Source organism: Hemibagrus wyckioides, linkage group LG14 (assembly GCF_019097595.1).
Source record: "Hemibagrus wyckioides isolate EC202008001 linkage group LG14, SWU_Hwy_1.0, whole genome shotgun sequence".
NCBI classification, from domain to species: Eukaryota; Metazoa; Chordata; class Actinopteri; order Siluriformes; family Bagridae; genus Hemibagrus; species Hemibagrus wyckioides.
The window spans coordinates 12,806,629-12,832,223 of record NC_080723.1 but is presented as its reverse complement, the minus strand read 5'-3'; the positions used below and the strand labels follow the sequence as shown (position 1 = coordinate 12,832,223).

Genomic DNA, 25,595 nt, shown 5'->3' with positions numbered 1-25,595 from the left:
TATTCTGTGCTGTTTGTAGTCACAAAGAAAGATTTTTTTTTTCATACTTTAAAAGCAGCTCACAAGTTGCTGTGCATTCAGTGCCTTCAGTTTATCACAGCTAACTGTCAAAGGCAGACAAATGAATGAAACATATCGCCCATAAAAAACAAAAGCATTCCAGTGTTATATAAACAGAACAGAATCATGCATAAGTTGTACAAGTGCTACCAGTAGGTGACGATACCACACATTCTACATTTATGACCAAATGATGACGTCTGCAGTAAACAGAGAATAGTAAAAGACCGTGTATCATTTGTTTCAACTCGCTTTTATTGACTTTAGGTTACTTTGAACAGTACAATTGATCATTTATTCAACTATAATGCAACTAATTCCTTAGAGGCAAATAAACACAGTTACATTCTTTCCATTTTGAGTAGGTATTGGAGACCTGAATAATCTTATTATAGTGTACCACTTTACGTGATTTAAGAGTTGTGGCAAGACATTTTGTTTGGTAGTTTTCATGTGAAATAATGATGCACCAATCTGGATACTGGATATCGTCAGTTGTTTGAAATGCTGGACTGATATCAGAATGGATTTGCTATCTTTTAAAAATCTGATCCAATTACATTCTGTGCTTCAGTATTGCGCACGCACAGTTTAGGGTTACACCATGATTTATTAGTTAGTTATTTTTCAGTGTTATGTGTTGTCAGTATGCAGTCAATTGATTTACACCTGTATGCAGTGTTTCCAGCCAAGCAGAAAGCATTGACAGTTGAAAGCCTATATAAAATGATTAGGTGTTGAAGCAGGTGTGGCTCTTGCTTGACCGGAATCAACACCTACATCGGCTCTTTGTAGATAAAAATCGGACACCCCTCATCTAGACAATTATTTTTTATTCAGTAACCGACACAATGAGTAACACAACACAGTACTTTCTGAGTGAGAAGCAGTGATATTGCACTACAACAGTCATGGGTGTCCCAGTGTATGCCTGTGGAAAAGGGCAGTAAGAACTTCCCTCCTAGTGTGTTCAGCTCCACTGTTTCCTATTATGAACATTGTATCTAAGGATGTGTGATGGGAAGAGCAGGCTAGTGAGTGGGAAGTGACGAAATGTTGTAATAAATCACTATAATATGTTTACATGGTCAAGTCACTTACATATAATGGAACAAGTCAAGTCATATTCAGTAGTGGGCCACGTGCTGTTTACAATTTTTCAACAATTTCTTTTTGTAAGTCAGCAAACTCTTCGTCACTGAGGAGGTACCTCTGGACAATTGCTTTGACCCGATCCTCATCCAAGCGCTCAAAGTCCTCTCTGTTTTTGAACGGAAGATGACCGGCCAGTTCACACAGAGCCACGTTAAAGGCTGACTCCTCTTTCGCTCCGAAACACGACACTCGGGGCCAGATGAAGATGCGCACTCCGAGGCGCAGGGAGGACTGGGCTTTGTTTTCACTGTCTGGATGGCAGCCTCGAGTCATGAAGACATTATGAGCAATATTTCTCTCTACGAGGTGGTCAGTGAGCCTGCAGACAGTGGTGGCGACTGCGCGCGCTTCCTCTTTTCCCTCCGTGTAAAACATGAATGCTCTGGGGAAATCCATAAGCCGGAACAAGCACTTTTTGAGCAGGATGACCTCCGTGCGGGCTGACTCGATCCTTAAAGGGTGATTCAAGTAATAGGCGTGAAGATGTAGGTGATTAATGGAGGCAAACGCCCCGAGACTGTTAAATCCGACTCGGAGTCCGGGATCAGCGCTGAGAAACAATGACTCTACCCCGAGCTGTAAGGCTAGAGGCGTTAAGATCTGTGGATGGCACCGGGAAGGCTCGGGTACCAGTAAGCAGTGTCCAAACTCTAATGGACTCACGTTTATGATCACAACACACGTGGCACAGGTTCCGTCTTTCTCAGGGGAGACCTGTTTGTGCATTTCAAACAAGATTTCTGATGAACTGATTTTATTGAAGTTAAAGAGATTGGGGTCGAACTGCTGTTGAATACTCAGGATTACTTGGGGTTTTCTCCTTTCAATACCTCTCTGGATGTTGAGCTGAGCGATATAGCCACACTCGCCGGGTAACACACGCGCCTCCAAATCCCCCAGATGATACCTGAAAAGCCCGAGGTTCATCTTCTCTGTCCAGCCGCATCTCAGGGCTACATCAAACCTGGACGGAACATCAGTGGTCTTTCCGTTAATCCGGCACACGTCGTACACAAAATCCTTGTTGGTGTAAGTGAAAATGTGCTTCGGACCATCCATTGCTTTAAAAGCAGTGACACATGGCGGAACCGGAAGTCCATACAGGCAAAATGTCACTTTGTGTAAACTAAAAGAACACTTACACAACGTTAAAAAAACATGTCAAGACGATGAAGTCAAACACTTCCCTTTTACCCAGAGCCAACCTCTGCGTCCCGTTTTTCTGAGGCTGTCCTAGAACGTGTTTAGTGAATTTTGGTAGCCGTCGTGGTTGCCAGGTCTGCCTGAAGTACACTATATACACCCCTCCAAATCATTCAATTCCGGTGTTGTGTTTCAGGGGTTGTGCTTGGCCCCTTAGTTCCAGTGAAAGGAACTCTTAATGTTTTAGCATACCAAGACATTCTGGACAATTTCATGCTCCCAACTTTGTGGCAACTTTGGGGATGACCCCTTCCTGTTCAACATGACTGTAGACCAGTGCACAAAGCAAGGTCCATAAATACATGGATGAGTGAGTTTGGTGTGGAGAAACTTGGCTGGCCTACAGTCCTCACCTCAACCTGATAGAACACCTTTGGGATGAATTAGAGCAGAGACTGTAAGCCAGACCTTCTTGCCAGCATCAGTGCCTGACCTCACAAATACACTTACAGCGGAATGGTCAAAAATTCCCATAAACACACTCCTAAACCTTGTGGAAAGGCTCCGCAGAAGAGCTGAAGCTGTTATAGCTGAAAAGGGTAGAACAACTCCATACTAAATTCATATGCATGTAAAGGCAGACATTCCAGTTGGAATGGCTCAGAGTCTCCGCTCTAATTCATCCCAAAGGTGTTCTATCAGGTTGAGATCAGGACTCGTCAAGTTCCTCCACACCAAACTCCCTCATCCATGTCTTTATGGTCCTTGCTTTGTGCACTGGTGTGCAGTCATGTTGGAACAGCAAGGGGTCATCACCAAACTGTTCCCACAAAGTTGGGAGCATGAAATTGTCCAAAATGTCTTGGTATGCTGAAGCATTAAGAGTTCCTTTCACTGGAACTAAGGGGCCAAGCCCAAACCCTGAAAAACAACACCTGAATTCAATGATTTGGAGGAGTATCCCAAAACTTTTGGCAATATAGTGTATATTGGCAGTTATTTACATACAATTACATGCATTTGAAGAACACCGGGTTCACTGAAATGTTTGGACAATCTGGTGAAATTTTTAAATTTGTCAGGCCTACAGAAACATTTACACACAGCTTCAATGAAAACTTGTTGGTTTTCCACATTAAAAAATGAAAAAGCTCTAGTTCATACAGCTTCCCAAGATATTTCAGATGAAGGATCTGTGATGGTCTTTTTTATATATTTCATGTTAATCCCCGATTTTTGTAACATTAACACGTTACATGCATGTGTAACAAGTCTTTTTTAAAGATATATTTGGCACACAACACACTCAGTTTGGTGTGAAAACCGATGACCTGGCAACAAGATTCTCTTACGTCATTTTTTGTTGTTGTTTAACTGTATTTAATGTGCTTTGTATTCTATTTTGTATTGTTTCAAGTTGTTTCAATAATAAAAAAAATGGACAGGATGTCTGCTCTCCGCTTATCATGCGTTTTATTTTTATAAATAAATGGCGCACGCTCTGACACGTTTATTTATTTATTTTTAGCTATGCTGTGGTCCATATTATATAAAAAGGAAATGAGCTTCAAAGGCAATTAACACAAACGTGTAAACAGTGTCCTCGGTAAAGACAGCGTGAGAAACACTCTCAGTGAAATCACTACATGGTGAAAGTCTTCATGACTGCATCGCTGTTAAACCCCATCAGTTTGACACATCACCCCGAACCACTGTATGACAAAAGTGATATAATGATATTCAGTGGAATGCAGAAGGAAAGTGAAACTAAGAAGGAAAACAAAACAAAAACAAACAAAAAATCAGTGCAAGTAAATTGTAGTGAAATACATATTTGGTCTCTGCATCTGTACTGCCTTTTGACCTGAAGAGATCTTAAAGCTCCAGCTTACTCTGACCAGCTACTTGCTGTAAAAAACACAGGCCCAGCTGTGAAGCTGTTTATTTCTTTCCTTCATTCATTCATTCCTTCCTTCTTTATCTCATTCTTTCATTCTCTCATTCATTTATTCTTTCTTTCTCATTCATTTTCATTCATTCTCACATTCTTTCATTCTCTAATTCATTAATTCTTTCATTTTTCTTTCTCATTCATTCATTCTCTCATTCTTTCTCTAATTCATTCATTCTTTCATCCTTTCTCTCATTCATTCTTTCTTTCATTTTTTCTTTCTCTCATTCATTAATTCTCTCATTCTTTCTCTCATTCATTCATTCTTTCATTTTTTTGTTGTCTCATTCATTCATTCATTCATTCATTCATTCTTTCATCCTTTCTCTCATTCATTCATTCATTCATTCATTCATTCATTCATTCATTCTTTTTCATCCTTTCTCTCATTCATTCATTCTTTCATTTTTTCTTTCTCTCATTCATTCATTTTCATTCTTTCCCCCTCTCTCATCCTGCTCAGGCTGGTGTTGGTGTCAGAGTCTATCCTGGAAATACAGGGTGTGGTGTAGGTGACACACACATCCATTGTACTTCACTATGCACACACACACATTCACACCTACTCACACATCACTATCACAAATGCATTTAAGAGCATGTTTTTGGGTTGTTGGAGAAAACCAGTGGAAACCATGGCCACATGGAGAACATGTATACAATTTCACATATATAAATGTTCACGTATATGCAGACAGAGGGACAGAAGCCCAAGCTCTGAATTCAACAAGAGACCATGCTACCCACAGTGTTTTTTTCTACAATATGGCATTAGTCGCAGAAATTCAGAAAATGTTACCAGCAGTTAACAGCTGACAAAAAATTCTGCCAGATCAGCCTGTATTTTAGCAGCTGGGTAGCTGTTCAGAATAAGACAGAACCTTTCAGCAGGAGACAAATACACCACTAAGAAACAGGTGGCTACACCACTAAGAAACAGGTGGCTGCACCTCTGCTGAAATGACACTGTTTTTGTTTTTTATATCTCATCATAAATCAAGGATTAAAATTTGCTATTAAATAAGTATGGCTGGTGAAACTCTTCCCTGCTGTCCATTCTCAATTCGTGATACATGTTAACAAGCTTTCTGTTTGAGAGTGCATCCACTAGCACTCCTCTAAAGACATAAATATTCTCTATAATCACATATTATATATGAAAATAAGGTACGCAAAAGTAAAATTAAGACTTGTAGTGAGCTTCTTGTGTAAGGATATCCCATCCAATCATGGTTCAGATTTTCCACTGGTTTTGCCATCGTTGTTCCTGATGAGGCCGTACTCCAGAGCTACATCGAGGCAACGCTGGGCTGCTCTAGTGACAGGAGCTTTGTTAGCTTCAGTTGCTTTAGCCAGGACAGAGAGGATCTCCAGCACCTCACTCTCCATTAGGTTTTCAGCTAGACTCCTCTCTGCCTGCATCATGTTCAGTGTGATGACCACACCACGGTGACACAGATCCTGACTGTCACTCAGCAGCAGAGCTTGCAGGATCTCCAACCAGTGACTGGTCTGAAGCAAAGAATAGATATGCTGAGAATTAATGAACTGGAGATTGTAAATTATTCCTACAGGCCACTGGATATAAAAACAGCAAATGACGTAAACTGTTTACAGTAAGTGAGTAGGGCAAAAGCATAAATGTGGGCTCATATGTCATAGGAAGTCAAAATTCTTGGACTAAATCTTAGAAATATCTATAATACAGCTTAAATTTAAGTTCTTAATTGATTATTAATCATATTATCACATTTAACACCAAATAATCGAATAAAACAGCATAGCAGAATGGCTCCTACACTATTACAGCTCATTATAAATGCCATGATTCATTATTTACTGCATCAGCTATATATGGTTGAAATGACGATAAAAGCCTCTTAGCATGACGATCACAAATATTCATCTGCTCTTCTTTTTTACATCTAGACATGAGACTTCAGTAACCGTGTTTTAATTTACAATGTAGTTATATCTAACCTGTAGCTGGTTTTCATAATGTGTATACTGGACACAATAGGTTTAAAGCCATGGATTCTATTTTGTGACACAAAATATACTGACACAAGACAAAAAGTCCAGAAAAAAAATGAATGGAAAAAAGTTATTGTGTTAACAAATCTATGTGACCAGAATAAAGGTACTTTACGAACAAATCCTTCATTTTTTCTGATTTGTTTTTGTCCCAGTTAGCCTGTTCAGTATATTTTAATTGCAAAATTAGACCAATATACTGAAACAACTTACTGTGCCCGGGATCTGTGCGCACACCTCTGGCATTTCCCCAGTGAGCACTGCCAGGGTTCCGGCAGCAGCCTTCCTCAGTCTCTCATCATCCTCACCACTGTACAGTACCAAGAGTTTCAATCGGTCGCTGTCTGCGGCCAGATAAAGTTTCTGCACCTGAGGAATCAAACATAAAACCACACATTGTAACATAAAAGCAAGAAAACTAATGCAGAAAAATGAGACAGCACTTGAAATTTGAACACCAGACTTTTTAGGTTCTATTGTAAAACCCAGACATACCTCAGGGCTTAAGATCAAGTTACACATGCACTCAGTGGCTGCTGCTCGCACCAGGTCATGGTCCTCAAACATGTAGCCTTCCACTTTAGGCACAGCTTTTTCCTTAATAATCTTCTGTCTGTAAACCAAAACAGATTAATTCTCTCTCTTTCACTTTTATTTTAAATGACATCTCTAAAAGTGTTTTCATATAGTAATTGGACTAACCGAAGTCTGTCACTAATGCCAGCAAGGTTAGTGAGGGCCATCAGGGCCTCAAAGTTCTGGAGAAGAGAGCAATCCAGGGCCAAGAGATTCACGAGTGGACGCACCACCTCATAAACCTGCACACAAACAGCAATAACTAACATGTCAAACTATACAAAATACACTGAACAAAACAAACATAAACTATTGCAATAGCATGTGAAAAATAGTATTGGCCAAGTTCCAATCTTCATCTAATTCAGCTAATGACCATGTGTTGAGTTAAATGTAGACAAATCCAAAAGAAACGGTACTAAAAATAGTTGTTTATCCATCTAATTACATTAGAATTGGTTGAAAATGTGTTGCTTATTGTGCAAATACACATCTATTTAGTCAGTAATCAAATACAACTATTTTAGTGGTCTAAATAATATATTCAATACATAATATACTATTTATATTTAGCAAAACTAATATTTATACTGTATATAATGTATCTTTGTCTTACCCTCTCCCCAGGAAAGGCAATCTCAGGATTTGAGGTGATGGCAATTTTGGCCAGTGCTTGTGCTGCTTTGATTTTACCCACATCTGTGCTTTCTGATGCAAGCGGTAACAATGCCTGTTAATTATGATTAAGATGTTTCGATCAATATGTGAATAAAATAATATGAAGGGTACTGTGTAGTCATTTCAAAAGGACATCACTAATTTCCTTTTGATCTTACTTTTCCTCCACCATGTGCCACCACCATTCCCCGGTCTTCTTGGCGTTCCACTAGAGCCAGGAACACCCTGAGGAGGTGGAGAAGAGGCAGATGTTATCAGGATATGGTAAAGAAAGTGAGAGAGAAATGAACAATCATTGGAAATGAGCACTGTCGGTGCTTTTAACTTTAAATCATAATGGGAAAAATAAATCTTCAGTATAATATTACACACCTGGCAATACATTCTCTGCATGTATCTGTGAGGGCAGGACTTTCTTGTTTTACCATACACACTAAAGCTGAAACCACTCCAGCCTCCAAAAGCTTGACCAAACGCTTTTCCACAAAAGACTGAGCATCCTGAAGAACAACACAGCCATCATTATCAAGTTCTTATTTGTATCCCTAAATGATAAGGATCACAGATGTTGCTTGTATTAAGCTATTGTGTTACCTTTGGGTGCTCCTCAGGTACGTGCTGTTTGGCATATTTGGCCAGTTCTACCAACTGAGGATCCGGCTTCTCTATGTCATAACTATTGGTGCAGTTTACCAATGTAGATCCGATGGCAAACAATACCGTTTTATCTTCAGACTACATTGAGTGAGAGAATGGGTGTATGAGAGAATAAACCAGGAAGTCATAATGGACATGTAGAACAAAGGCTTTATATAACGTTCCCCTTAAAAACAGGTATATGGCAAAATGTGCAAAACAGATGGCTTATACTTAGAAATGATATGTGTACCAGATAAAATGGCAGCTCAGAGTTTTATTATTACACCAAGTTACAATTTTCATAGACAGACCTCCACCTACTTAGTTTCTTATATTGCGATTTATAGGCTGTGTGAATAAGACATCATAAAACACCTTTATATGGCACATTCTATATATAATTACTTGGGTCACATAGCAAAACTTTCATTAATTGACTTTGCATGAAAATATCCACAAAGCCAGCTAGAATGTGAGACACAATCCTTTGGGCGCTTGCAAGTGCACTTACACAGGACAAACAATGTTGCTGTTTCAATTACATTTGGCTGCTGATTTGCAAGTTTTGCATTTACCTTAGCCAGATGGAACATGGCCTGAAGAGCATTTTTGTCTTCCACCAAATCCTCTTTTACATCAGCATCAAAGGTGAGGTAGGCCAGGCCTTCAACAGCCCAGCGCCGAGAGGTTGGAGGAAGAGAATCATTGCACAGCCACCTGCAAAAATAACACACATTGCATAGGAGTATGGAGCTAGTTATCTATTGTATGCACTTCTGTCTTTATACATAATTTAATTATGCATAATTTAAGTATTTTACCATTGATAAAATGTTGTGCTAATTCATGGTTTGTAGTGGGTTTCATATTCCTCATATCCAAATTAATAATCTAACATAAGTATGAATTACTGTAACTGGAAACATTATTATGGAAAGCAAACAGACATGACCAATATGAGTGAAAATGAAGTCAAAATTCCTTCCACCTCTCCCATGGCATAAAAACTTAAAAACATGTTGCAGCTTCACTCCTACACAAGCTGAGCTATGTTGATAATTTTGCACTTAAGATTGCTGACTTTGATTCCATGGAACATATTACAATATTGCAAAATATTGCAAAAGGTTAGGCAAACATCTCTAGGTCTCTTCTTATGAGTTGTGATATGCCTGGAATATGAGAAACATACTTCCTGCATTGTTTGGCAAGTTTGAGAGTTGACCCCTCCGCAAACTGCTTCATGCTGAAATCTGTGCCTCCGGCTGAGCCAAGCTTACACAATCCCTGTAAAACACCACAGAGTTTCCATATTCAAAACACAGCACTGGCCCAGTGCAGTAGGAGTCCGATTATTAACCACTCCATGTACACTGGTTTTATAAGTTGGTTGTTTATACACACTTCCCTCTTAAAGTATTTGAATGGAAACAGCATGATTGGAGCCAGTTTCATCCTACAACCAGACACTGAGCCAAAGCACTGCTCCAAATTATACAAGACTTATTTAGGGAACAGGCAATCAGCTGGAATTATGTCTGCCATGGCTTGGTCAATAGAATCACTGGATCTCAGTTTTATTGTGGGAGTTATTGTGGAAGCAGCTTGACCGTATTTTTAGACCAGATTACAAGCCAACTCAATTTGTGTGGAGATGGAATGAAAATATTATTGCACTCTTATTATATTAGATTATAAGAAACCATAATCTACCAGTGTGGCGTAGGTGAATACTCACCACAAGCGCTCGAACCCGTATCTGTTCATTTTCACTCTTCTTGTAAAGATCCTTCAGTAGTGCCACACCATTAGCTGTAATGAAGGATGCTCTCTTAGCCTTGCCCGCAGCATGAATGAGTGCCTCTACTGCTACCTGCTGATGGGTGACATTCTCAGAAGCACACAACGAAATGACAGCATCCATCATGCCTGACATCTCCAGGGTACGGTTGCCCACGTCGCTTGGACCCTGCAGCAACACTGTTGCCGTCTGTATGGCACGCAGTTTGCTTCCTAAACCTGGGCTCCCAAAATGGTACCTGCACAGAAAACAAATTGCTAGAGGTTACCATTTTGTGATGATTAAAAGCAAAAAAAAATCTTACTCTATTTGCCAAATTTGCTTCACTGGATATACTTACTGGATATATTCCTCACACAGCTTGTTGAAGTTCTCTCTCTCTTTGTCACTCTTCAGATCATCATATAACTTATTAAGCAGGACTGAGCAGTTCATATGAGTATTATCAGTGAGAGGTGGCCCATCTGTTATCTCAGGAACCGTCCCTGCCACTTCCAGAATCTTTTTCAGGCCTGTGGGGAAGGTAATTGAGAATAGATGTACAAGAATCTCCTCTATCATGCTTGGGAGAATATCCTGGAAATGTTTTTGTGATTCTGAAAGATACTGCACTGATCTGCACACGCGGTCCGTTGCCACAGGCTGGCTAGATGATGTGTGCCATCTCACCTTGATCAATAACCCACAGGCTGAGGGAGTTGTCTGGGTTTTTCTGAGATTTCCGGGGAACTTGTTTGACCAGGAGGTTGACAGCACTGTCACGTCCAGGTCCAGACACATTCAATGCCGGTAGCATGTCAATAAGATGGTGCAGCATGGATCGCAGCTCACGGGATGGCTCTATCTCACAGAAGCAGATGACAAACATTTCTGAATAGACACTCACTCATATACTGTATGTTGTTGATGATACTGCAGAATAAATGTGAGTTTAAGAAGGGAAGATAAAGGGAAAATCCATTACAGTATATATCATTACACAGCCCAACACCAGGCACAGATTAGCATCATCATTATTTTATGCCATACATATACCAAGATATACAATGTGACAATGTCTGTGGAAATGAAAAATGCATAGCAGTTTTTGCTGATTTAATATGTAGGATAAAGATTACTGCATAAATCACAAAAGTGCATATATAACTGAAGAAAAATCTTTGTTTTGCTTGAACCATATCAGTATGATGAACTACAAGAATAATTTATAATATAAAAAGAGACAGATCTGGCAAAAGCAAATATACACTATAATATGCAGAAAATATTAAGATGCTTAAGTATGCTTTTCTGAGACCAAGTTTAATATTTCCCTTTTATCTATCTTTAAAACTCTAACATTAATAACAGTTTCTTCAAACAGAGAAAACCCAAAAAAAGGAAACCCATTTCCTCAAATCTAATATATACTGTGAGCATGTATTTTTGCAGAATGCATTTATAAAAAGCCCCAGTTTCCACATTTTCACATGACATTTGAAGATGGTTACATTATATTTTCTTTTATTGCTTTAGTGTTGGAAAGCTGGATAAAACTGCATTGTTAATACAATCCTCTCATGTTTGATTAATCATATTGTTAACCTGTATTTTGAGAGTGTCATGGTTGGAGTTTTGTAATCATGTTACACAGTCACATATTTTTAAGGTTTTCGGCAGGATTAAATTGTTTCTTGTGACATATACACAACAGACAGGACGGAATAATTTGAAAAACGCTGGCTATAGAAGGAATGTTTTAATTATTATGCATATCTTTTGCTTAGTTCAAGACTCTCCCTCACCTGGCAGTATAGCCTCATCCTTCCCTCTGACATTTTTATTCATGCCCTGTGTAAGAGCCTCAAACATAACTTGGAGCAGGTGACAGGCCGACAGAGACACAGCCGAAACCGCAGAGCCCATGACGGTACACAGCCTGTCCATTCCCAATTCATTCACAATGGCCATTGTCTGTAAACAAACAGGGTTTTGCATAAGCAACTTCTGTACTTATCTACAAGTCATCTGAGGTATGAATAGATTTGAATAAAGTAATGTCAAGTTGCAAACTCTAATTTCACCAAGCACCTCACCCTAGACTGATGCCCTGTGCACAGTCCAGCCAGAGTTCTGAGTGCTGAGAGAACCATGTCCTCCTGCTGAGATTCCAGCAGTTTCTGGAGGAGCTTCACACCATCATTCCTGAAGATTTGCTCTGCTCCAGCATCCTCACGTGCGATCACCACCAGATTCTGAGCAGCCTAAACAAAACAGAGAATTTTTGCACCATGGAAATCAAGGTAATGTCAATCTGTATGATAAATGACTTCTAAGCAATAAATAATAATATTAGATATTATAATATAAGAACCTTCTGTCTGTCTGAGGCCTGTGCAGAATTGTCCAGGAGGAGACTGAACATCTGCTGGACACGAGAGTCTGTGGAAGAGAGCTGCACGGCCTAGAAGAATGAAAGCACATGCAAGCAGTTTTGGCACCATGTGACCAAGCCTTAAACTGTGAAGAAAGCCAGTAACATAGGACTGTTCTTAGGCTGTAGTATGTGTACCTTTTATTTAAATATTTATGTCAGTGCTACTCTCCCAGATCCTCTCCCAAACACACTTTGGTTTAGATGAATGAATAGGTCCCTTTGATTATTAAAATAGAAATGAAAACATATTCTCCTTCACTACTCTCAAACCTGCTTTTATTAAAAAGAATTTTTTCACAAAGATTTTTGACTAATCAACAGCATTGTGGTTTAAGCAAATATAAAAGACAGTGTATCCAATGAACTGCCGATTCTGTTTATATATTCAAATGGAAACATTCCAGGGAAAATATTACAGTTAACAATAAGCCCATTATGTCTAGTATGACAAATGACCTCACCTTCTGTTGGATTTCAGCGCTGAGTTGCCTGAGCAAATCTTGAAATGCTTTATTCTTGGGTTCCAGCTGTGAACATTTTTGCGAATCTAGGAAGGCCTGGTCCAGTTGTCCGAGCTTATGCAAAGCCTGTGCACGCCGGAACCGTGCTTTGATGTCACCTGGGTCTGTTTCGAGTGCTGGTCAAAAACACATTACTAGATCAGGCTTACAGCTTTCAGAACAAACAGGAGCAAGTTCTGCATTACATTTCAGTTTTTAATTTAGCTTTGGAATCTATCTGTCATGTTTTCATACTTGGCTGTGCATCACAGCAACTGTGCCCGTGCCCTGCTTTAGTGTAGTGATTATGTTATGTGCAACATTGATTCTGAAGAATATAAAGCGATTCTATTGAACTAATGTGTGCATACCTTATATATTACTGATATATTACCTCAGACCTGCCAGAGCTTCCTGCCAATCTAAATGCCTCCTTAATAAAGATAAGTTGTGGCCTCAGGTAGTATTAACAGGTAGTAATTGATACCGAATGAAAGGCCATTACTTAGTAAGGCATAAGACCAAGAGACAAGTAAAAGTAAAAGAGCATTAAGACAACCCTGAGTGATATATTTAAAATATATCTGATTGTGGCCCTGGGCTGACTGTGTGATACCGTTTGTTTATACCCTCATCTTAGGACTGTAATATCTTTTGTTGTGACCTAAAAATTCCTTCTGTTCTGTTTTGATAGACATGTGCTGAACACAGACACTTTGTGACAGTGTCTTCTTCTGTAATTTAGATAACACTTTCTCAGTAAACTCTCCAAACCACCACGGAACATGTCAACCACCACATCTGTTTCTGCTAATGTCTTTTGTTTCTGTATAAATACTCCCTGAACATCTCAGTAAATTTCGAAGAGTTTTGCTATTCAATCACCAACTCAATCAGTGGCCTGCACACAGCAGGCTATTATATTTAAATATACGTACGAGAGGACATGCACTAGAAGATATAGACAAGGCTAAGATATAGGATAAAAACTTGAGCCAAGGACAGAACATCACAACCCGGGGAACAGACACGTATAAATTATGAGTGAACAAAGGCAGTTACAGAAATCACATTAAACTGAATTGATCTTAAAATAAACAACTCATCTACCCATTAACAAATAATTATGGAAAAATGGAAAATAATCCAACAGAATGAAATAGTTATGTGTGGCTATGGGTTAATAAGGCATGAGTTTGTCCACAAGAAGAAGACTGCATGTGTTATCAAGGTCTACAAAGAGAGTGAACTGAATTCTTTATGCTGATAACGAAGTTATTGGCAGTAAGACATGCCAGAATTCTTAAAAAAAAAAAAAAAAAGACTCCTAATTGATATATTTAATGCACACAGACTCAGACAGTATGCAGATTTGGCAGAAGTGGCCACAACTAGATGATCTCATTAATCAAATGTTAATAAGTCATGGCCATAACATTTTCATTAAGAAGGGATGTCACTAGTGGGGCTCTATATCTTTTTGCCTGTAGACTGGTGTACCTTTGCTGGCATCCTCCTTGGCCTTGTTGTAGTCATTCAGTTTGAGGTAGCAAGCACATCGGTTTCGGTACAGCACAGCTTTCCCAGACTCAGTCTCGGTCAGCTTTAGGGCTTTGGTGTAGCAGCTCAGAGCTCCCTGGACATCACCACTTTTAAACAAGTTGTTTCCCTCTTCTTTTAAAGCCAAGGAGTCTTGAGTCATCTGTAACAAGGGGAACAGGGCAGAACATTCACTGGTGAAGTAGCATCTAAAGCTGAAAGGTTATACACTATACTGCCAAAAGTTTTGGGACACCCCTCCATTGAATTCAGGTGTTGTTTTTCAGGGGTTGGGCTCGGACCCTTCGTTCCAGTGAAAGGAACTCTTAATGCTCCAGCATACCAAGACAATTTGGATAATTTCATGCTCCTAACTTTTTGGTGATGACCCCTTCCTGTTCCAACATGACTGTACACCAGGGCACAAAGCAAGGTCCATAAAGACATGGATGAGTGAGTTTGGTGTGGAGGAACTTCACAGAGTCCTGACCTCAACCAGATAGAACACCTTTAGGATGAATTAGAGTGGAGACTGTGAGCCAGGTATTCTCGTCCAACATCAGTGCACTTCTAGTGGAATGGTCAAAAAAATTCCCATAAACACACTCCTAAACCTTGTGCAAAGTCAGTCCACCTACATTCTAAGAAATGAAAGTAAGCTTGATAAACTGTACGTTTTCTTCTGCACCTCTGGTGTCTACCTATAGCTCATGCTACACCTTTAAAACTCAATCAAGAACATTACAGTTTGGTATCCGTGTTCTGAGTGTACTTAAGGGCTATGTCATGTTATGTTATGAAATGTTGTCGTATAATAATCAATATTAATATTGTCTTATACATCGTCACTGCAAATAACGGTGCATGGTAACAAAGTTCTTGTTGAACTGTCTATATTCTATTAATTCACCTTACCTTGCTCTGCGTTTGCGTACTGCTTTATACTGTCTTACACTCAGTGGTCTCCCACCTTGAGCCCAGTTAAACCCTAAATAATCACCAGTTTATCTGATCATAGTTTAACTCGACTCTTCTTTATGTTGTCGGGCTTCTGGAGCGTTCCTTGAAGCTTTCTTTTTACTCTACCCGTATTCCTACAAACACTATTTTGTGCACCAGGATTGGCTGCAAGTAACGAGTGAGTTAAGCTATAACCAATCACCGTACAGAGATATGGTGACATTAGCCTATGGGAATATAGAAGGCGGGACTGTAAGAATATGGGTGGGAAATTTTTACTTCCCGGTTTCCGTCCTGGGACGCACGTTGATGACGTATGCCCAAGGCGCGCCCTCTTTTTCATGTAATATATTACCATAAAAGGCGGACTGCACGTTGGGTTTTAGGGAATCTGTGCTGGTGTGCAGCAACCAGAACTGTGTCCTGATATGGAAAGTGCACAGTGAATGCTGGTTAAAGACTGGGATTTACACATAGTCTTAATGGAAATATAAGTCTCACACACTTCAATGTACAAATAATAAACCAGCACAATGTTTAATAAAGTGGGGCTTTACAGATGTCCTCACAATATCACAGCTAATACAAATTCCTTAGCAAGTATATATTAAGAAGTGAATAGTGAAAGAATAACAGAATAGAATGCAAGTATGGATTTGTATAACTGCACAATAGTGACACAATGTATAAGTGGACAATAGTGCAAAGCAAAATACCAGGTTTACATTAATGTTTCCATAGTAACAACTTATGTGGGTAAATTAGGAAAAAATATGTGTAAATGTTGATAGTTTTCAGAGGAGACCTTCATTTCACATTTTTAGCTCTCCAAGAAGACCTAATATCTGTGCCTCAGTATCTGTAGCTTTGTAATTTAAAGATAAAAGCCTGCCCTTTAAGTAGGTTTTCTGATATGGGATCATCACTGATCAATATTTAAAGTGATCCTTCTGCAGTGTATCACCGATTACTCTGAAGACAGAAGTCTCTGAGGTCTCCAGAGATCTGGAGTCCTGTTTCTAAGCTGGTGATTGTTGTGTATGATCGAACAAGAAGCATTACTGTGTCCCTGGGCTGCTGCTATCAGACCCCTCAGCTGTAACAAAGCCCAGACAAAACTAATGCTTACTTACTTGGCTGAATCAATAAAAACAATATTCTCAGTGTATCATTCTGACCCACTTGCAACACAGAACTGGGTCTGTAAGACAGATGTTATTAATTCTTTCCTACTTGGGTACAAAAGCAAGTTATGTCCCCAAATGATAAAATGAAAGCCTCCTTAATGGCTCTGGAATATTCCTCCATATAGCCTGTTTAGATAGGTGTTCACATGGACTGTATCTTTAGCAGCAGAGAGATAAATCAAAAATAAATCTACAGCACAAACTTTGTTTCTCTATGATTTAGCATTTTGTGTGCTTAGGCAGTCCACTTCAGGGGATATATAGTGAGCATACACTAACCTAGTATAAAGGTACAGTTCCCAAATGTGTTGTTAAAACTTTGGCACAAGCACGATCATTTATTTTTTGTGATGATGTGTGCATGGGAGCAGAGCTGAAACACCTTTTGTTTATGCAAACATCAAAAGCTTTTTAACTTTAATAATATAAATTGTTTGAAGTGTAAATTATTAGATGTTGATATAACGATAATGATGATGATGATTCACTCTATTTTACATAGAAATAATTTTGCTTCAGATGTGTTATACATTTATAATACATTTTTTAAATGTATTAATTTTTATAAGCACTATGTTAATCATGGTCAGGGTCATGGTTGAACCAAACCTATCCTGGGATCAATAGACATGAGGCAGGAATACAGCCTGAATGCCATGCCTTCTCATTGCAGGGCACCATGCACACATATTTACATCTAGGCGCAATTCAACAAAGCCAGTCCAACTAGTGTCATGTTTCGGGTGGGGAGAGAAACCAGAGAGCCCTTTGTGAACATGGGGAGAATATGTTCAGAAAATTCACACAGGCAATAAAATAGATCTCCGAGCTAATGCGGGGACACTGGAGCTGTGGAGCAACAACTCACAGCTACCTGCTGAGCCTCAAAAAATAGATGGAGACTCCTAAGTGTTATAGTTTAATTAAACCTGTAGGATGAAAATTAACATGACAATATACCGTACACTATATGGCCAAAAGCTTTGTGACACCCCTCCAAAGCATTGAATTCAGGTGTTGTTTTTCAGGGGTTGGGCTTGGCCTCTTAGTTCCAGTGAAAGGAACTCTTAATGAAACTCACTCATCCATGTCTTTATTATACCTTGCTTTGTGCTCTGGTCATGTTGAACAGGAAGGGGTCATCCCCAAACCTTTCCCACAATGCTGGGAGCATGAAATTGTCCACAATGTCTTAGTATGCTGAAGCTGAATACTGGACCAAGCACAACCCCTGAAAAACAAATTTGGAGGGGTGTCCCAAAACCAATACAGTATTATAATATAATATATATTATATATATATATATATATATATAGTGAACAGTTATGTTCCCAAGTAGACTTGTGAAGGAAGTAGGACTCCTCTAACCCTAACCCTAAATCCTAATTCTACCCCCAGACTATTTTGACACCATATTCATCTGTTTACAGAGAAGCATTTCAGGTGGCTTGCTCTTGACTCTCTCTGGTCATTCTGGTGTAAACACAAATTTGTTTTTTTTTCGAAGCCAGAGGGTTGTTTTTCTTTCCCAAACACATCTTACTATAGACTATGCAAACTATCCGGAACGGATCCTGAAGGCATTTTCCATAATCAAATCGCTTTTTTTTTTTTTTTTTTTGCATCATGCTTTTGTTTTGATTTGTAGACTGTTGGAGAGTTTAGGTGCATACACTATATATCATTTCAATACATAAGGAATAAAGGTCCAGTAATCTCGAGACAAGGCGTCCAGTTTGAGACTAAACCGCGGAGACTCTAGTCCAATCCTACGGCGCCTCGTCATCCCATAATGCCTTTCGTAACTCTTGCGGTGACGCGCTCGCGCATGCGCAGAATATAACGCCACCGGACGACGAGATTACGGTTGAGGGCTGATTTTACTTGGATTACGGAGACTATTAAACACCCGAGTCCGGTTCCCTGCGGTCATCTGTGGCTGTATCGGTGTGGGAAGACGTGTGGCTATGGCGACAGTGACTCTACATAGCTAACACCAGGTAACGTGAGCTGTGCTGGAGTGCTCGAGCAGTGTGAAATAGGAAGGAAGTGAGTGCCGTTGAAGCTGTGTTCATTAGCCAGCTAGCAGGCGGCGGTGTCCTGGAGTATAATCTACCTGACACTCACGAGAGATCAGGGCATGGAGTGCTGAGAGGATACTGAAAATCCAGATGTAGTCTTTCTAAGAAGGGACATACTTCCTGACATCAGAGATTTAGGATATCTGTCTAGAAATATGTGTTACTTTTTTAACATTTCAACTCCATAACAGTTATATCTTCCTGCTCTTGTGTCAAGCTGAAAACTGAACCGTCACTTAGTTACATTTCGGAAATAAACAGACTGACCAGTCTGACCAATCAGACCAGATCAACTAACGTTTAAGAGCAACGTATATATATATAATATTTCGTATTTCTAAATTGTTAACTGTATTAAGTAAGAAATATCGTCCTATTACTCATTACTGACTTTATTAAACCCCTTGACGTTGAACTGACTTTATTAATATTTCATTATTCAATTGCATACACAAACCTGTTTGGAAAATGGGTAAGTACTGCATAATGAATTTTTTTTTAAAACTATGATGAATATGCAAGAGATAAAATTGCATAAATACCCCGATCAGGCATAACATTATGAGCACCCATCTGACATCATCATGGCACCGGTTAGTGGGTGGGATATATTAGGCAGCAAGTGAATATTTTATCCTCAAAGTTGATTTGTTGGAAGCAGGAAGAATGGGCAAGTGTAAGGATTTGTGTGAGTTTGATAAGGGACAAATTGTGATGGCTAGACGACTGGATCAGAGCATTGTGAGGACTGTGCAGCTCTTGTGGGGTGTTCCCAGTCTGCAGTGGACAGTGTCTAGCAAAAGTGGTCCAAGGAAGGGACAGTGGTGAACCGGTGACAGGGTCATGGGCGGCCAAGGCTCATTGATGCACGTGGGGAGTGAAGGCTGACCCATGTGATCCGATCCAACAGACGAGCTACTGTTGCTCAGATTGCTGAAGAAGTTAATGCTGGTTCTGATAGAAAGGTGTCAGAATACACAGTGAATGACGAGACAAGGCTGTTTTGGCAGCAAAAGAAGGACCTACACAATATTAGGCAGGTGGTCATAATATTATGCCTGGTCTGTGTATATTATCCATATAATTCTGCTGCCCAACTCCGTCATGACCAAAAAGTAAAGCTTCAGATCAATAAGAGTTAATTTGCCACACACACCACCATGTGCAGCACAACAAGCAGTGAAATACCTTTCAGTAAAAGTTGTGTGTTTAAAAGTAGAATAATAAAAGTGTTAGAATAAAAAAAAGAAATAGAATTGTCTGTATGTATGAATATAGATTGGTGGACGAATAGTATGACCAATGTGAATAATGTGTTTGCAGTTGTGTTCAATTTTAGTGTAAAATATGTAATATGTGCTGTGTGAATATGAGGCTGAGGTAGTGGATTTTGCACAGAATAGTCCAAACACTAGCTCCATGTTTTGTCCTGACCCACAGTAATGTCAGTGTTGTGTGACATGGAAAAATGTCCGTGTTCTTAGGGTGATATGTACATTTTTTTAGTTTCAAAAAACAAGTTTGTGAGTTTGGAGTATTTCTTTTTCTTTCACTTGGCTTTATCCCAGGTTTTTGGGACAAAGGAGAGAAAGAAAATCCACTTAGCCTATTGTTGTTCTGAGAAACCAGCGAGGTGATCAGTGCTGTGGGAGTGGAACACATTGCTTAAACAATACAGTCAAATAATATGCTCATATTGCCCACACTTGAACCACATTTTGCAAATTTTATTGGCCAATTGTGTTCCCAAATCTCTTTAGATAACTACATAATGTATTGGACAGGAAACTGCAGGAAGCTCCCTTGACCCATGTGACTTTTGTTTTCACAGGTGCTTCCTTGCCTATGAGGGTTCGTGATGTCTGAGCTGGAGCGTGACAGTCGAGCGTCATGGAGGAAAAAACTCTGGATTAATGTGCCCGAAGAGACTGACAGCAATTTAGATTTATAATTATAGACGCTTTAGGACTTGACCTGTACTGCCTCTTCAGTTTTACATAGCTGGCCAGAGAGAGATTTTTGATGCGAGACAGAAGCTTGTTTAGATTTTAGCCAAGCCAATTTGATGCTGGAATAATCTCAAATCCCTCCTGGGGATGGCTAAGTGAGTACCCAAGTCTGAGCCAAGGAGATTAAGATCATATTAGATTTTTAAGGGAAGGAAAGAGGAACACCTGTTTGACTGAGCTGCCAAATCCGGACCACTCTGCTTTCATTGATTTTGACATCTCTTTTGTGCATAAGACTGTGTCTGTCTCTTTCCTCCCGCTCTTCCACTGTGTGTGAAAAGAGTCAGTCATTGCTTATCATCGTCTTTAGTATAGGGGTGCCTTTAGCATTTACTTCCTCATTCTGTGGCCTTGGATGCATGACTTTATTCATCATAGTCAACATTTCCCTTCAGCTGGGTTTTATAAAAAAAGTCAAGCTAAAGAAAGAGGGAACGTGACATCAAGTTTTTTTCGCTCCACTCTGCTGCCCTGTCTGCACTGCTTTGTGGAAACCTTCATTCACTGTGATTACTTTGCCTTTTTGGCACACTGAGAGATAGGCAATCTCAAGAGTATGAAGGATTGATCTTAGTCCTGTGAGTCAAAAGGATTGCACAAGCATACGTGTACACACACTGTGCAGCAACACTGGGCTCCCTGTTTGGGCTGCCTCTGTTTGGGCCTTGTGCTGTTTTTTTCCCCTCTCTCTCAGTTCCTGTGGGTTTGAATGATTGAGGACGAGGGCCACAGCCTTGGCATCGGTTCATTTGTATTTGACTTAGTGCTCGGCTATTGTTGCTGACCACCATCCTGACCCCTGCTCTTGAGATTGGAGCTCTGTGGATATGCAGAGGGATAGACATGAAGTCTCGCTGACAAAGCCTGACCTTCTGGGGCAACCTGCACGTTAAAGGATTTCCATTTCTTCCACCCTACCATCCAAGTTGGACATAGGTAAAAAATTCATCTTCACGTCTGCACTTGCTGCAGCACTGTTCGGCTAAAAGGACAGGATGAAACTGAAAAAGCAGGTGACCGTGTGCGGTGGGGCCATCTTCTGTGTGGCTGTCTTCTCTCTTTATCTGATGTTGGATCGTGTCCAGCATGACCCAAGCAGAAGACAGAATGGGGGAAACTTCCCAAGGGTAAGAATGCTTAAGGAGTGTGTGTGTGTGTGTGTGTGTGTGTGAGTGATGCAAATAAATTGTGCATTTTGTGTGTATACAACTAAAATAATAAAAAATCGCTGCTAGGAACAGTGGTTTAATACAAGTAATCAAAAATGTACTACAGGTTCACCATAATCTAAAAATTAAAAATGTATACATTTCCCCAAATTTGATTGAATAAACAAAGTCTCTAACCCAGGGAAACCATGAAACTGAAGCATAATGAGCTCTGTAAGCATATAAGGTGTCAGAACACAGTGCGTTGCAGCATGCTGTGTATGTGGTTGTGTAGCCGCAGACCTGTCAGAGTACCCATGCTGTCCTCTGTCCACTGCCGAAAACAACCTACACAATTTTAGGCAGGTGATATTAGTATTGTGTTTAATGAGGTACACCGATAAAATATGGTAATGTGGTCGTCTTAAAAACCCAAGGAGCCCCAGTTAAATGAGTTTAATCATGTATCAAATTGCAATAAAGCAAAATAAAAACCTGTCTCTGGATTTGACATCCAAATTTAGCATCTAGATCTTTTTGTAGAATTTGTGTATGTGGGTAATGCCATGCTCTTAAAAGACTTCCTGCCAGCATAAAAAGATATTTTGCCAGTTCATCTGTAATGAATATTTCAGACATCAATGTTCATGTACATATAAAGAATGAGCTAATTCGTTCACGTAGTTGTAGTCCTCTCCAGTCCAATACAAAAATGAACATCTCTGTTAATTCAGTCTTCTAATAAGATGTTGAGTGAAGACTGGCGCAATATAGGTTTTGCATGTGAAACAGGACACACACTTTTTTTTTTTTTTTTGTCAAGCATGCTGCCAATACATCTGATGATTTGCATGAACTCAGAGCGCCAGTGAACGTAAACATGACTCTCAGCTTTTACTGAAGCCTAAAAATTTGAATGCTACCCTACCGCACCCTTTTTTCACAGTAAAGCTGTAACTAGGATTTTAAAGGTGAACAGAGAATAAAAACTATGTGCTTCCTTAATGGTAGGGCCCACATGCCTTGTAGAAGCCTTCGATAACAAACATGAAATGATGTCAAAACTAGTTTAAAAATATCTTGATTTTGTTTTCTTAATAAAACCCAATACTCATACCCCTCTTCACTGGACAATTAGGACTTTGCTAGCACTACATTAAGGCGCTTTTATCTGTTTATCTGAAAAAGACGAAATGAAAGGAAACAAACTTTTATAGTGAAATATTATAATTCTGAAGTGAAAAAAAGAAATACATGAAAGAACAGAAGCATGCATATAAATGTACAATTTAATACCATACAACAATGAATATGTAATTGACGTATAGCATGAAACATGTGACAAAGAATCCATAAGGGCGAGTGTGCTTTATCACATCTGTGTGCAAAGTGTATGAGACAATTCTTTTAAATATTTATGTATGCTTATGCATATATGTACTGTCTGGTTCATAAATATTTAGACATTGACACAGTTATTGTTGTTTGAATGGTCTACAGCAGAATGGTGGAGTTGAAATTTAATAATATGAAGTTAAAGTGCAGACTTTCTGAAATAAAAAATAAAAAAAAATCATGTGTCAGGTCAAAGTTGTAGGAATTGCACTTTTTATGTGTGTGTCATATATTTATATTTATGCAATCCCTGTATTCCTTCACACACTTGATTGAAGTTAAAAGGTCAGAAAAGGTTCAGGGTTGCTTTCTGGTCTTTATTTGCATTCTCAATATGAAGTCCAAAGTGCTGTCTACCATTGAAGCAAGCTGTCATTAGGCTGTAAATTCAAAACCAACCCATCAGATAGATAGCAAAAACATTGTGTAGCCATATCAGCTACGTGCTACATGCTCGAAAAAGCAAGAGCATTCTGGTAAGCTCAAGCACACACATACCCAGAAGACCATATGAAAACTGTAGTGGATGAGAGAAGAATCCTTTCTCTGGTGAAGGGAAAAAACCCCAAAACAAAACAGTTGACCAGATTTTTTCAGAACAGTTGACTAGATCGAGAACACCCTCCAGGAGGTAGGCATATGTGTTGAAGTGAACAATCAAGAAAAGCCTTCAGCAGAGTAAATACAGAAGCTGTACCGCATTGGTAAGCCTCAAAAACAGGAAGACCAGATTAGAGTGGCCAAAAAACATAAAATAAATCTTATCCAGTTCTGGAATAACATCCCAGGGACAGAGGAAACAAATGTCAACTGGTAACAGAATGATGGAAAGAGATGTGTATGGTGAGTAACTGTGTAAGTGTATTTGAGCATACCATCTCATCTTGCGTGGGCATGCTGTGCTGCCAATGGAACTGGTTCCCTTGTATTTATTGATTATGTGACTGTTGACAAAAGCAGCAGGATGAATTCTCAAAACTGACCAGACAATAATTCACAGTGCAGATGGACAATGACCAAAGTACAAAGCCTGGCAGAGCATCAGCAGGGAAGAAACCCAGTGTCTGACTTCAGGCAATCATTGAAAGGATTTACAACCAAGTATTAAAAATGACAGATTAATTCATAATTCATTTAGTTTATTCAGTTGATTTTGCCCCCATTAAAGGGGGGAACCACATATACCAAGTGCTTTTGGGTGTGCATTTAAATCAAAGCTGAATATTTATAATTCCAGGATACTGCTATTAACAGCTAACATAACAAGATCTTTGTCAATGTCCAAATATTTAAGTACCTGCATGCAAACGTGGTTTATTAAGTTAAACTTTATACAGCCGATAGAAAGGCAATTATAATAGCTAATAGCTATAATAGCTATAAAAGGCATAATAGCTAAGATACTGTGGATATTATGATGACATTTTATAGAATTCAAAACTATATATGCATGTATTTTAAAAAATGACTGGAAGGATGGCTAAATTATGTTGAAATATTTTTTTTCCTTTTCTGTCAATTATTTTAGCTTTATAAATGAAAAAGTTGTCAATTTAATGTATTATGATTGACAGTATTGTGATATATGTTATGATGAATGCCTTTGTGAATTGGCATACATTTTTGTCATCTCACCTGCCTTTACAACCACTGTCATTCTAAGTGCTTTGTGCCGGCACACAAACAAACACTCAAACTGACCACAAATGAAATTTGATCATGACACCTGTACAAACCTGACCAAAGAGCTGGTTAACTCTGTCTGTCAGTAGGTTTCTTAGAACAGTGTATTCCTAAACATTGTGGTGTAACCTTGCTAGCACTTTTGATCCCATATTTTCCTGTAGGAAATGTGTGTGTACTGTGATGGTAGGTTAGAGGTTTCGGTCTTCCCTCTCAATTTCAGAGCCAGATTTCGGTGTTGCAGAACCGCATTCAGCAGCTGGAGCAGCTTCTGGAGGAGAACCACCAGATCATCAGCCACATTAAAGACTCTGTGCTGGAACTTACGGACACAGGCGCCATCTCACCCAGTGGCCAGCTTCCGTTTCGCAGTGCCAATGGCTCGTGGGTGTTGCCTTTCGACGGCAGACCCACCTTCCTCACAATAAAACCCCAAGACTGCCAGTTTGCACTGGGCCGTCATGGCCAGAGTGACCTGCAGGCAAGTGCTTCGATGACATTAAGCTCAGTGTCTGTGTTTTGAGAGAGGCTTCTATTCAGCTTGACTGTGGAAAGCAGCTTCTATTGCAACATGCGTGTCCCTACATTTTTAACATGGACATGCTCTGTAACTGAACTAAGAGGTGTTTTTAGAAGCAG

General features: G+C 39.4%; 3 protein-coding genes across 6 annotated transcripts in view; 1 reads left to right on the top strand and 2 right to left on the bottom strand.

Annotated features, from left to right (window-relative positions):
• Nucleotides 1-297: 297 nt before the first annotated feature.
• Nucleotides 298-2,552, bottom strand: gdpgp1 (GDP-D-glucose phosphorylase 1). The gene has a single exon (XM_058408325.1). The coding sequence runs from the start codon at nt 2,272-2,274 to the stop codon at nt 1,210-1,212; it is 1,065 nt and encodes a 354-aa protein (XP_058264308.1). The 5' UTR covers nt 2,275-2,552; the 3' UTR covers nt 298-1,209.
• Nucleotides 2,553-3,814: 1,262 nt separating this feature from the next.
• On the bottom strand, nt 3,815-15,579 carry unc45a (unc-45 myosin chaperone A). 2 transcript variants are annotated; one of them, XM_058408324.1, is made up of 19 exons: nt 15,408-15,579; nt 14,454-14,655; nt 12,915-13,090; nt 12,391-12,480; nt 12,113-12,280; nt 11,822-11,990; nt 10,707-10,877; nt 10,378-10,549; nt 9,975-10,275; nt 9,429-9,523; nt 8,812-8,953; nt 8,192-8,332; nt 7,970-8,097; nt 7,756-7,822; nt 7,536-7,649; nt 7,046-7,161; nt 6,839-6,956; nt 6,557-6,712; nt 3,815-5,821 (listed from the first exon to the last, which is right to left on the bottom strand). In XM_058408324.1, the coding sequence occupies exons 2-19, from the start codon at nt 14,653-14,655 to the stop codon at nt 5,537-5,539; spliced, it is 2,811 nt and encodes a 936-aa protein (XP_058264307.1). In that variant the 5' UTR covers nt 15,408-15,579; the 3' UTR covers nt 3,815-5,536. The 2 variants fall into 2 exon arrangements, with proteins under 2 accessions (XP_058264307.1, XP_058264306.1); XM_058408323.1 differs by lacking the exon at nt 15,408-15,579 and adding an exon at nt 14,868-15,062.
• A 2,891-nt stretch (nt 15,580-18,470) lies between these two features.
• The window catches only part of man2a2 (mannosidase, alpha, class 2A, member 2), a 23,022-nt gene continuing 15,897 nt past the window's right edge, over nt 18,471-25,595 (top strand). The window contains exons 1-3 of one of the 3 annotated variants that reach the window (XM_058408349.1): nt 18,471-18,640; nt 20,553-21,857; nt 25,180-25,437. In XM_058408349.1, the coding sequence (XP_058264332.1) occupies nt 21,726-21,857; nt 25,180-25,437 (390 nt within the window). In that variant the 5' untranslated portion in view covers nt 18,471-18,640; nt 20,553-21,725. The remainder of the gene's footprint in view (nt 18,641-20,552; nt 21,858-25,179; nt 25,438-25,595) is intronic. The other 2 variants (XM_058408348.1, XM_058408347.1) reach the window with 2 other exon arrangements.